At 37.7% G+C, this 13,282-nt stretch overlaps 1 protein-coding gene and 1 long non-coding RNA gene across 2 annotated transcripts; one reads left to right on the forward strand and one right to left on the reverse strand.

The window, feature by feature from the left end:
* The first annotated feature begins 5,250 nt into the window (after positions 1-5,250).
* Positions 5,251-13,189, forward strand: ces3 (carboxylesterase 3). Its single transcript, XM_066684752.1, has 13 exons — positions 5,251-5,377; positions 5,848-6,043; positions 6,530-6,668; positions 7,483-7,616; positions 8,177-8,330; positions 9,117-9,221; positions 9,451-9,552; positions 10,276-10,425; positions 10,537-10,617; positions 11,123-11,264; positions 11,343-11,492; positions 11,746-11,818; positions 12,991-13,189. The coding sequence occupies exons 1-13, from the start codon at positions 5,308-5,310 to the stop codon at positions 13,154-13,156; spliced, it is 1,662 nt and encodes a 553-aa protein (XP_066540849.1). The 5' UTR covers positions 5,251-5,307; the 3' UTR covers positions 13,157-13,189.
* On the reverse strand, positions 9,561-11,103 carry LOC136709484 (uncharacterized). The gene is made up of 4 exons (XR_010804496.1): positions 10,800-11,103; positions 10,472-10,546; positions 10,246-10,383; positions 9,561-10,127 (listed from the first exon to the last, which is right to left on the reverse strand). It is a non-coding gene; the product is annotated as an uncharacterized lncRNA (long non-coding RNA).
* Positions 13,190-13,282: the final 93 nt, after the last annotated feature.

The following is a 13,282-nucleotide window of genomic DNA, read 5'->3' on the forward strand; positions in this document are numbered from 1 at the left end:
ATCTCTGGGCCCAAGGCAGGGACACACCCTGGACAGGGACCATTTCCTTCACAAGGAATGACACACTCACCCAGTCACTCACACCATTTGCCACAAAGCCTATTGACTTACCAGCATGTGTTTTTGGATTGTGGGAGGAAATTCGAGCACCAGGAGGAAACCCACACAGACACAATGAGAACACACCAAACTCCTGACTGACAGTAACCCAGGTGGTGAATCGAACCCAGGGCCACAAGAGTTGTGTGGCAGTGACACGATCTCTTTTATATCTCCTTATTATTATTAGTAGTATTAGTATTAGTATTATTATTATGTAATATGTCTAATATTGGTTTGTAATTACTGCTATTTTGATGCTTTATCACTGGGACCCTGAAATGGATTAAGCGGCAAAGTAGATGATGATGATGATGATGATGCTTTATCACTACTTTTTTTCTCCTTATGAGCAATAAAACCAAGTCTGTCTATCCATCAATAATATATGGTCAAGGCTTGTAGACATCAAGTATATTGATTGAACTCAGCTATTTTAAAGTGCACTCATTCTGAATACAAACTGTCAGTTGCACACATTAGCCTAAGGCCATCACGCTCAATGGCACGCATGGGCTAAACTACCTATTAATGCATTTCATTTCCAAACAGTTGTAGATTTATATTATAAACACCTATTATGTGCAGGCCTATATCACTGCGTGGATACCAAAAATACTTCAAGACATTTTCTTATAGGTTGTTCTGCACAATATATACTTTCCTGAGTTTTGATAAGATGGAGCAGGCAATATTAAACTATTAAGTCCACATTAAAAAAACATGAAAGCATACTGCAACTTAATGTGAAGTAATATATCAAGTTTTGTGATAAATACAATTCAGTAATAACTTGTAATTATCATGGAGCTCTTAAGAACTCACTACAGCTCTTAGCATTTTCATAATTATTACCAGCAGTGAGAATCTGACCATTCCTTTTAACCAATAAAGTCTGTTTACATAGACAACATTCACATAGAAACGAGTTGACGCCAGTGGTGTTACTAACAAACGGTATATTAAGCTGTTAAGGGTGATTTGGTGACTACATTAACCTTTTAGCCCAAAACATAAACTCACTGCTTCCATCTAGTGACCAGCACTGAACCATAAAATCATTCCTATCACAAAAAATGTGATATCTTCGTGAGGTTAATAGGGGTCACATAAACAGATATTGGGCTGTAAAACTGTTTTTTAGGCAAAATTATCATGAACTAATTCTAATGCTTTGTACCTAGTAAAGGCAGTTTAATCACACACTGATTGCTTGATTGCTGATACTGTTCACAGAGGACATATCACACATACATCCTGTTCTTCCCTTGATTAAACAGGCCAGAATCAGCTGACTAAGACTTGCCTTTTTACAATAAGACAAGTTAATGTAAGTTTCATATAGTATTGCTGTCTGATAGTTCGTGCCATTTTTAGTCTATGGTCCTTGGAATTGAAATCAGTCTTCCTTTTTTGCTCTGCCATATAAATGGGGTGATTCATTCTCTTGTATTTCTTCAGGTTAGGCCTATGTATTATATAATGGGCCATATATTGCTTTCTCTTATCCTACATTGTAAATACATCACACAAATAAGTGTGTATGGTAAAGCTTACAGTATAAATATTATACATTTTAAAAATATAAGTATAAGCCACTTGTATAGTCCATCAGTAATTTTGGCTATACGTGTACTCTGGTTGTGTTTATATTTGGGAGCCTTGATCATGAAGCAGACAGGTCAGTAGACATGTTTTCACATTATTTGCAAAGTACTGTTCTATAACTACAACAACTGGAAGCCAGCATTTTGATATTTTAAAGCAGTATTTTAAATTGCAGACCTAAATAAATATGTAGGTCTGTGCGTACCATAGACTGTAAATGTATAAATGATGTGATAACCACATAAATTCTGTATTACATTGGGATGCCACTAGAAGGCGTTCTGCCTCTAATTTACTAAGGTACGGATTAAACACAGGCAATTATGTCACATGAAACAGGCCAGAGAGAAAAAATAATAGCGCGGTATATATATAATCAGCCAAAACATTAAAACGACCACCCACAGGGCCACGTCATTGTCAGTGCAGTGCTGACAAAAATAATACCTGCTCCATGGTGGTCCTGTGGGGTGAAGTATGCAGAGCAACGGATGGACTATAGTTTGTACCCGTAGAACTACAAAGTTCACAAATATGGTCAGTGGAGTTGATCAAATGGAAAATTAATGTTGAAATAATGAGGTCATGTTTTTGTGTGGGTGATCATGGTACTTAAGACAAGAACACGGAGAGATGAAATGCTAAACTGTGGAATATTTTCTCTGGTGGAAAATATATCTCTTCATACTGTTCTTATTTTGATCTGATATAGTATAAGTTTAATTGTTTAGGATAATTTTAAAGAGAAACGTGTATTTAAGTGTATTTAAATGTCTGCTGAATTTAAAAACATATACATTTTTACATATATAAAAATGTATTATACATAATAGCCACAGGCTATAATTATATATATATATATATATATATATATATATATATATATATATATATATATATATATTACAGCTACAACATTTGATGCAGCACTTCTTTTTTATTATTCCTCTTTTTACTGAGTTGGAGGATTTGTGTACTTCTGTCTGTGTACTGGACGTCCCACCATACTACCAGTGTGAACTTGAGACATCAGTTAACCATAACTCTGGGTGTGGCAATACTGATAAGCAGAACATGAAGTTGAGATAAAGACATGAGCAGAATTTTACAACATGGCTTTGATCCAGCAATTCCACTTTAACACAATAATAATTTCATTTTCAATTGTATTCTCTACAGTGCATGCCTTTACATGCTTTGTATTCTTTAAAGCAATTTCTTAACATACTGAGAGCTGTCTTCTAAAGTTCCTTATTATAAAATGTCAGAACTAAGTTTCTATTGAAGTAACTAGGGAAGTACCATAGAGTTCAGAATTCTGAAAATGTATAGTATAATTCAAGGGTACCATGTCATTTGGTAGAAAATGCATAAAATTATCATGGTATTTATGCAGTACTATCAAATACCATATCAAATACAGTGACATACTTTAATGTACCATTGTAATACCCTGAGATACAATCTTACCATGGTAATTTTTGTAAGGGTAAACTGGTTAAAGCTTGATGAAACTTGTTGGTTGATGCTGGTTTAACTTGGCATACTGCATGAGAAACTAAAGTGGCCCATTGTGGCTTCTGCCTGAGATGTGCCTCTAATATGATGGTTATGTGGCACTTCAGCAATCTCACGATTCAGCTGAGAGACAATTTAGAATAAATAGATTAATAATCCTTATGTTTTAGTTAGGAAATCAGTAGTATTGCATTTGGCTAAAAATACAAAAAGAGGCACAAAATAAATATATTTTCACAAAGTAAATTGCATTTGAAAATCTTTATGAAGCTTCTAGTTCATTGTTTCACTTTGATGTTTCAGTCCTCTAGGTTGTGAGATAAGACACTGAGAGAAATGGATGACTCATATTCAACCAGTCAGCCACAGAAACACATACAAAGAAGCCCACTGTTGCCTGTGAGGACAGTAAGGAGTTCTCCACTTAAATGTAGAAGCAGCCCGAGCAGAGTTCTTCACATTTGCATTCTTTCTGTGGGTTTACCATGTGTTTCAGCAGCTGTGACCCCCCTGCCCTGCACCGTTAGACTTTTATTCGTCCTACAGTAAGATTCGTGGCAGCAAGTCCTGTTTTCATAGTATGATTTTTCCAGTTTTTGTAAACAAGACATGACTGCAGCAAACTTACAAAACCTTCACTGCCACCATGGTCTTTTCATGCTACGTCTTCATCCAACTCTTATCTCTCAGACTTAAACCTACATGTGTGCCCGTTTTAGTTATTGTTTGCCTTTTCTATACCTTGTTTTTCATTTATTCCCCAGATTTCTCACCTAATTATTAGTTATCACCAATTCTACTTTGTTAGCTGTTAGCTCAATATGCTACCTTCAGTAGCAGGGTGAGGATAAGCACATTTAAACTCTTATTTTTCATATTGCCACTAATGCAAGTCTCCTTGACATCCCAATGTTCCAAAGGAGAGCGCTAAGTGACCAGGTGTGTCATATTAGACAACAAAGGCCTGTGCTGACTGCTATCAACAGAGAGCGCAAAACCATTTGTGCTGTCTTAGGACTCTACACCTTGGATGGCTGAGGCATCACCGGAGATCAAAACAGGATAAGACATACAATCTTGATAAAACTGGCACTGCAGTATACCCTCAATGGTTCATATCCAGTATGTTTAGATAGGGAATATGTTAGTAACATATTCTACATTAATAGCAGATTTTTTATTAGCATTGATTTCATTCAACCCAGGGCTTCTTGAGAACAGAATGTAATGTACTTTTAGTGAACACAACTGAACCTCTGTTGTACATTTAAGTGAAAATTCTGTATTAGCATAAGTTAATATCTGTCTTAGAATTGTAAGCAAGATAATGGAGTCTTAAATTAATACTCAGAGTTATGCAGAGTATCCATACCTGAGTAAAAGTATTGTTACTTTGCAAAATTAATGTACCTTCCTTAAAAAAAAATAAATAAATAAATAAAATTGAGTAAACATATAAACATACTAGCTCCAACTTCTAGAACAGCAGAGGAACTGCTCTGAGTAGTCAGCTTTAGCACAGGAACTGGAGATTGTAATCTTCTCATTTTTAAATCCTATTGGTCTAATATACAGTGCCCTCCATAGTCAATGATATGATCAGTCAGGAAGAAGGACTCCAGCAAAACAGACTGAAATCAATCCCAGTAAATTCAAGTAAATGCTAATTGCTTAAACGTTACTGAGTAAAAAGGAGAATAATTTATTCAGCTATAAACTCAATTAAAACTAAAAGTACTTGAAAATGAAAAGAATGTACAAATTCATCGGCATGTACCTGCTGTTCTGAGAAGATAAATACCGCACAGACATGTTTGATTGGATTGGATTTCACCCTGCCTGTGTTGAAGAGGACATTCACTGTATACACAGATGTTACTGGTTTATTTTTTGAGTGGGGGAGGACTGGGTTAAAGGGTATTGTCTAGTACATGTGTGTACATGTGTGAATGTGTGTATTTGCTAATGCCTGAACATGTGTGTGTGTGTGTGTGCGTGTGGGTGCATGTGTGTGTGTGATTTAGTGGGGTATTTATAAGGTGGAGTGGTGAGTCTCTCACAGTCTTTCACTCAAGAGCAGCTATGTTGAGAGGAGTATTGCTCACCCTGTGGCTGACCATTGCCTCTGTTTGGACAGCACCCACGCAGTCAGGCAAGACAACGTGCATTTGTCTATTTCTGTCATTTTAGGAATATAAATTGTTTAAATGTATAAGAATTGATCATTAATTGTTGATGTGTAGTTCGGGTTGACTTGACTCAGTTCTCTTTCTGGCATTTTGAGAGTTTAAGGAATATGTGGTTTAAATTTTCCCATTTTTATTTATTTTTTTAAATCCCTAAAATTTTCCTGTAATGATTTCCAGATGAAAATGCACACAGATATTTAAAAAAACTAATTTACTGCATATTTAGCAGGGAGAAATAGTGACTATGGAATATTACAAACAGTAGTCAGATGTCACATACTGCATAGGCATTTGGCAATTTTTTTTTTAGTTCACCCCTCTTTTTTCACAATTTGTATAAATTCACAGCATCTGTTTTAACAAGACCCTTGTGGGTAAGTATGGTGCAATCTTAAGCCTCTAAAGTGATTAATGCTTTTCCCGCTGTGTGCAGATTCTGGACCTGTGGTGTTTCTGAAGCATGGCAGTCTGCGTGGTCAGTATGTGACAGTGAAAGGCTCTGAGAAAACAGTGGAGAAGTACCTGGGCATTCCTTTTGCTCAGCCACCCGTGGGTCCTCTCCGTATGGCTGCCCCTAAACCTTCCGAGCCCTGGGAGGGGGAGAGAGCTGCAACTCAGCACCCTCCACTGTGAGTGCAGCTTCTGTCAGTTTCACAGGCCTTGGAATACATGATTCTGATGTATGCTGTCACTGCCCTGTGTAAATCTAATATCTCCATTTTGACATCATTGGAATATGGCAGCTTCCCTGTGTTAATGAATAGTTCATCTGAGTAACAGACTGTATATATATCTGAAGAATCTGATCAAAGCAACAGTATTTGGTTTTAATCATGGGAGAAATGTTGTTGTTTTGGGTCTTGATACTTTGTTCAATAGATTTAATTCAGCACGAGCCAAGCGCATTTGCAGTATCATTTCTAACCCACTTTCCCAAGGGGTTCAAATCAGTACTCGCTCTACCAGCTGGCATTATACTTGATGTGTTGCAACATTTTTGGGAAACAAGGAATCTGTTTTTCTAAATCAGCGAAGCAAAGGACTGGCTTAATTTTGGCCACTCCTAACTCTGACTCTTTCAATTCAAGTTTTTTTCACATCTCTTGATATGGCAGGTGTCTTCAAGACCTTAACCTTTTGAAAGCTGTGTCAAAAATTATGGCCTTAAACTTCACATCCCCTGCCGTCTCTGAAGACTGTCTGTATCTTAATGTGTACACTCCCTCTCAGCGCTCTGCCACAGAGAAACTACCTGTGAGTATAATGATCACTTATGATAATGCTCTTCATATAGACCCATCCAGTCCAAATGCAGCATGCTGGATTAGGAACAAAAATGGTGAAAAGGCATAAGATGTTCTGAACTCACACAGTAGATAATAGCTGTTTACACTGTCTGCAGCCTTGCCCTTTGCGCCGCAATTCAGCCAAGAGTCTATTGGTGTATGGATCTATTTCAAGAGTGCAATGCACTGTATGCATTCAGCTGTGCTTTCTTCTTCACCCACCTCATCTCAGAAGTACCATCAGTCACCAGAGAAATAGACAGATGAATTATTTCACAAAACAACTCACTTCTTCAATGCAACTTTAAGAAATTCACTTCAAAACATGCACCAATGTACTCCCAGGCCTTAGTGATGAAGACAGTGAGCTCAGCAGAGATAGGAAGAGCTGTGAATTGCACACTGATCACTGATCTGTGATAATTGTCTCCAAACTTTTCTTATTATTCATGAACACAAGAAGAGTGAAATACAATAGACGGTGGACAGGCTATTTGAGGTTGTCATGTTCGCAGAAGAAGATAAGCCTCTCCGAAAATTGTTTCAAATGCAGCGCTCAAGTGGAATTTCAATGGAAGTCAGTGGGGATTCATTCACAATCCTTGTTCTTTGAATACCAACGTTACATTCAGCTTTCAAGAATGCATTCTATTTACTGAAATATATCAAAAGGAAGCGATTTCTGTTAACCTGTACCTGTAGAGATTTACCACCAGCTCTAAACTCCCAGTTAAGTGACAAAGGTCTAACATCTAACAGGTGTAACTGTTATATAATCACAGGTCATGTTCTGGATCCATGGAGGAGGCCTGTACATGGGGGGTGCTGTCCAGTACGACGGATCAGTGTTGGCAGCCTATGAAAACATTGTTGTGGTTGTGATTCAGTACAGGCTGGGTATACTGGGATACTTCAGGTATGATGCATTGAATGTTGATGTCATTCAGCAAAAATGGATCATACGGGACACTTATATATTCCATATTATGGTAATAAATAATAGTTTGATGAACATGGTTGCTAATATCTTAGTAGTACCTATCTGTTGTATATTCTATAAACAATTGGAAATATTTTAATTGTGTTGAGTATGAATTATCCTCCAAATTATCCTACAATTTCCAAAAAAGGAGCTTGTTATATTACCTTCAATTATCAGGAAATACAGATACAACAAGGTTTCTGTGTGTTGTTTTGAGGTATATAAATGTCCTGTATTAAATCTATAAATAACATTATTAATCATATGTATTTCCAGGTAGCTGGTGTTGTCGCCAATATGTGTGATGCATGATTAGTTTTAGGTAATATACTCTACTGCCTGGATTAGAGAGCCGAATAATGACAGCAAAAAGTGAATATTTGTGACCTGCTTAGTCACAAAGTGCAACTTACGACCACCTCTACTAATCTGCTGAACTGCACTAAAATAAAGGGTATAGCTAATATGTATGTGTTTTATAATTTATAATTCAGCACCGGAGATGAACATGCCAGAGGAAACTGGGGCTTCCTGGACCAGATTGCAGCACTGCAGTGGGTGCAGCAGAACATTGAGAGTTTTGGAGGAGACCCTAATTCTGTGACAATTGCTGGAGAATCAGCAGGGGGCATTAGTACTTCAATGATGGTGTGTCCCATTTAAAACCTCAGTATTTGTCTTCATTGTATTCATTGTAATATGATTTAGGTTACAATGAAGGTTTAGATTTAATGCAGGTCTACCATTAGTTAAAATGTTGATAGAACAGATGCTTTATTGACACATAGAAGCAATAACTCATTTTACCACCAAGAAGTATTTAACATAAAAATGAATATTTATTGTCCTTACTTTTTTTTAAGCACTACTGACATGAAGACTCAAGCTGGTTTGTAGACCCTACAAAAGTATCCCACACATACAGAGAATATAGTGAATTCCTCTAATCTTCAGGATTAATGGGAGACGGCCATTCTCAAATAACAATTTTCCTTTAATAATGATTCATTTATTAATTTCCTTTAACCTCTTTATCATGTTTGATGACTGGGTCGCAGAGGGTCCGGATCCCACCAGTAATCATTGAGCACATGGCACAAACACAACCTCGACAGGGCACTGATCCATTACAGGGCATCACACACTCTCACACACTCTGTGGACACTGACACATTCCATCCACCTAACAGCATGTGTTTTTGGACTGAGCACCTGGAGGAAACCCACACAGACACAGCAAGAACACTCCAACTCCTCACAGACAGTGAACCAAGGCAGGGTTTGAATCCAAAACCTCTGAGACAGCCACACCTCTCTGAATAGCTCTGAAAATTTTCTTAAACATGAAATATTTTTAATGTATTTTTTAAATATTTTTGTTGTTGTCTCACAGTTGGTATCACTTCATATATACGTCAATATCTCTCTTTCTAGACTCTCTCCGAACTGGCCAAAGGTCTGTTTCACCGAACCATCTTTCAGAGCGGAGCAGCAATCCTGGGATCTTACTCAACAAAACACCCTATGGTCTTTGCCAAGGTATTCAGTTAAAACGAAATTAGAGAAGATTAAAACTTTCCAAGGCCACAAGGCTTTGCTGTGAATATTTCCAAAGCCTGCGGCTTTAGTGTTTTAACATATTATGTACCACACAGTGTGTACAGTTTTTTTGACTACCACATATTTCACTGAATGACAATTGCTGTTGTTAAGACTTTATGTATATTGTGCATAACTGCAGTGTGTGTGTGTGTGTGTGTGTTTTTAGGTAGTGGCAAATGTTACAGAATGTGATGACAGTTCCACAGATCTGCTGGTGCAGTGTATGAGAGGAAAGACAGAAGAACAATTAATGAATTCAAGCAAAAAGGTGAGGAATTATAGCACACCGTCTTTGTCCAATAAAAAAATTTATCTCACAAAACTTTACAGGAGAATGAAAACTTTCTTAATTTTCAATGGAAGTCGATGTAAAACGCTTTTGTTCTATTTAATTGTGGTGCATTTCTTTTGAAATAAAAATAAAAAGAAACAGAGAAGTAAAAATCCACAAAAATAGAGATATATGTTTTTAATTGGACAGTGCCGATATATTTTATGTAATATTGAAGCATAAACATTAGTGTGAGTAATATATGAAATAATTGGCACGGTGGAGCAGCAGGTAGTGATGCAGTCACGCAGCTCCAGGGACCTGGAGGTTGTGGGTTCGAGTCCCACTCCAAGTGACTGTCTGTCTGGGTGTCTCCAGGTGTGTTCTCCCCATGTACGCGTGGGTTTCCTCCCACGGTCTAAAAACACACGTTGGTAGGTGGATTGGCAACTCAAAAGTGTCCGTAGGTGTGATGGGTGTCACCCTGTGAAGGACTGGCAACCCCTCCAGGGTGTGTTCCTGCCTTGCACCCAGTGATTCCGGGTTTGCTCCGGACCCACCGCGACCCTGAACTGGATAAGTGGTTACAAACAATGAATGAATGAATGAATTATATGAAATAATCATGAGGCCTTCAAATATCACATTACTTAATTCTAATATAATAATAACAACAGCAATGACAATAACCTTGTTGTCATCATCATTGTTTTTCAACAGCTCCAACAGCAAAACATCTTCCTTGGAGCCACAGTAGATGGAGTCTTCTTGAAAGATGCAGCAGAGGAAATATTGAAGAGCAAAGATTTCCTAAAGGTTCCTGTGCTTCTAGGTGTGACAAACCATGAATTTGGTTGGATTCTCCCATTGGTGAGCAAATATGATTAAACAACAAACTCAGCAAATGCAGCCTTACTGTTGTGTGTGGCGTTGGTAGCAGTTGCTCTGTCCTTAGAAAGAAGCTGTATGTATTTGTTTCAGACATTTGCTCCTCCAGGGTGGGTCAAAGGAATGGACAGACAGAGCATGGTTGCAGTTATGAAGCAGTTTTTCCCAGAATGGGTAATGTCCTGCTTAGAATTTGTACTAAATAAATTGTCTTCTTATCCACTCAGAAGCTGTTAATATGTTACTAAATGTCTCCCTCTGCTGGGCATAAAACTCCCTATACTATCAACAAAATTCTCACTAGAAAGGCAAAAAAAAAGAAAAAATATCAAATAATTATAAGAGGGAAAACTCACCACGTGATGGACTGGCACCCGGTCCAGGGTGTGTTTCCGCACCGAGCCCAGTGATTGATGAAGGAATGAAAATGAAAGAATTAATATATTAAAATATGAATCTGGCCTATTATTATGAAAATGAAATGCTTATTTTTAATACAATTCTAATAAATGTTTTCCTGTTTCAAAACTGTATTAAGAAGGGAAAAAATGATCTAAAATTATTAAATTGCTGTTGAATGATCTTGTTAAAATTAGAAGTTTTGCTCACATAGCAGTGATATACAGATTTTATTATAGAATATATTTCATTTTTAAAAATAAGTGGAAATATTTTCTAGGATTCAGGAGCCAACAACCTCATCACTGATGAATATCTAAAAAATGCAAAAACCCCAGAGGATATAAGAGACAGCTTTACTGAGCTGATGGGGGACCTCTTTATGGTGTACCCTATCATAAAAGTTGCTGGGTATCATAGAGGTAAGTTCATAAAAGAGACGATTTCCCAGCATGCTGTTTGACAAGGCCAGGCCTTTATTACTGTGTCTTGTTCCACAGATGCTGGAGCACCAGTGTACATGTACGAGTTTCAGCATGGACCCAGTCTTTATAAAGACATCCGACCCAGCTTTGTGAAGGCTGACCATGCTGATGATGTTTGTTTTATGTTCGGAGCTTGTTTTTGGAGTGACCAAGTCAAACTTTCCGGTAAGAAAATGCAATCATGGTTCGGTTCAAATAAATGATGGAGGGTCTGTGCAATGTAGCATTCCAGCAGAGGAGCTAATTGTAGCCTAAACAACAACTTCCTAAAAGAAAGCTAATTTCTCTGAATATATCATTTGAAAATGACAAGTATTTGCATGTGATAGAGATGGTAGCAAAGTGATGATGATGATGAGGCAGTCTATGGCTATTCAGTAATGTTGAAGATGAGAATGGTTCTTCCTTTTCTCTCCAGGCACTTTCACTGAAGAAGAAAATCAACTGTGTAAAACCATGATGGGATACTGGGGCAACTTCATTCGCACAGGGTGAGCATATAACTCCAAAACAAGAACAAAGTTGAGGTCAATTTACCACCACAGAATGCTCAGAATGTGTCTGTGTGTGTGTGTGTGTGTGTTATATATATATATATATTGATCTATCAAAGGGCCATTGACTCATTAAATAATCCAAGTTAGAAAATTACTCTTATTAATCCCAAAGACAAGAAGGGTTAGCCATCTGTTTCACAATCTGCTTCCAGTTTCAGCCCCAGATCCACTGCCAGTTAGGTCACAGTAATCTCTGAAGAATAGAACTATTATATTACAGATGAAATCTTTCTCTACCACCAGCTCCAAATAGGGCAAGCTTGTTTACAGCAACACCGATCAGTCAAAACTGAAATTACCACCTTTTTCTATTCTCCTTGGATGCACTATGTAGTTCTATGATTGCAGACTGTAGTCCATCTGTTGCTCTGCATACCCTGTAAGCCTTCTTTCACCTTGGTTTTCAAAGGGAAACTAACAAAATCACTACAGAACTGTATATTTTTGGACTGATGGTGGTGTGTTCGTGTGGGTTGTGCTGCTATGAGGGGATCAGACACAACAGTGCAGCTGGATTTTTGTAAACACTAAATACAAAGTCCAGCTAGCAGTGTTGGATGGGCAGTGTCATGTGACCACTGTAGACTAACACAAACTGCAGCAACAGATGACCTACTGTCTGTCTTTGCATCTACAAGGAGGACCAACAAGAAAGATGTGTATAATACAGTGCTCAGTGGGTGGGCACAGTGTTTAAAACCCCAGCAGCATTGTTGTGTCTGATCCACTCATACCAGAACAAACACTCAGTGCCACATGTCGATGTCACGTCAATACTGAACATGCAGTATATGCCACCACCACCACCACCACAGAATAAAAATAAATAAATAAATAAAACAAACAAGCTGCTCTGTGCTGGTCTTGTGAAGGTTCTTACCACCGAAGAACAAGGTGATAAAGTGCTAAAAAATATATGCAGTAAAACAGGATAGTCTGTAATTATCTTTAACCAAAAACAAGTAGTTCTGATGGTATGGTTCATTGGTGTATAAAATAATATTATATGGGATATACGATTTCTTCTTCTATTAGAGACATGTTGTGCCAGAAATAAAGAATTGTATGCATTTCATATTTAATACAATACTCCATTTTACCTGCAGCTCACCAAATGGACCTGGCTTGGTAAACTGGCCTCCCTTCGACCAGTCCAAAAAATACTTGAACCTAGGACTGCAGCAGACAGCAGGAGAAGGTCTGAAACAGGACAAACTGCGCTTCTTAACCACTGAACTGCCTCAGAATCTCAGTGCACCTCACACAACCTGAAGAACTGTTCTGTTACCAGTGTTGTTGTTTTTCTGATCCAATGAAAATAGAAATGTCTGTTTTTGAAAAGCTGGCTTTCTATGTCTGTAATTATAAATTGACCTTTCTGGATGTCCGCATCTGTGA

This window comes from Hoplias malabaricus, chromosome 11, assembly GCF_029633855.1.
Source record: "Hoplias malabaricus isolate fHopMal1 chromosome 11, fHopMal1.hap1, whole genome shotgun sequence".
Lineage (NCBI taxonomy): Eukaryota > Metazoa > Chordata > Actinopteri > Characiformes > Erythrinidae > Hoplias > Hoplias malabaricus.

What these genes read in the sequence shown, in the direction of transcription:
- ces3 (XM_066684752.1), top strand. Translation starts at nt 5,308, where the DNA reads ATGTTGAGAGGAGTATTGCTCACCCTGTGGCTGACCATTGCCTCTGTT. An exon ending in TAATGAATTCAAGCAAAAAG is followed by an intron (nt 9,553 to 10,275) that starts GTGAGGAATTAT and finishes GTTTTTCAACAG; the next exon opens with CTCCAACAGCAAAACATCTT. An exon ending in AGTTGCTGGGTATCATAGAG is followed by an intron (nt 11,265 to 11,342) that starts GTAAGTTCATAA and finishes CTTGTTCCACAG; the next exon opens with ATGCTGGAGCACCAGTGTAC.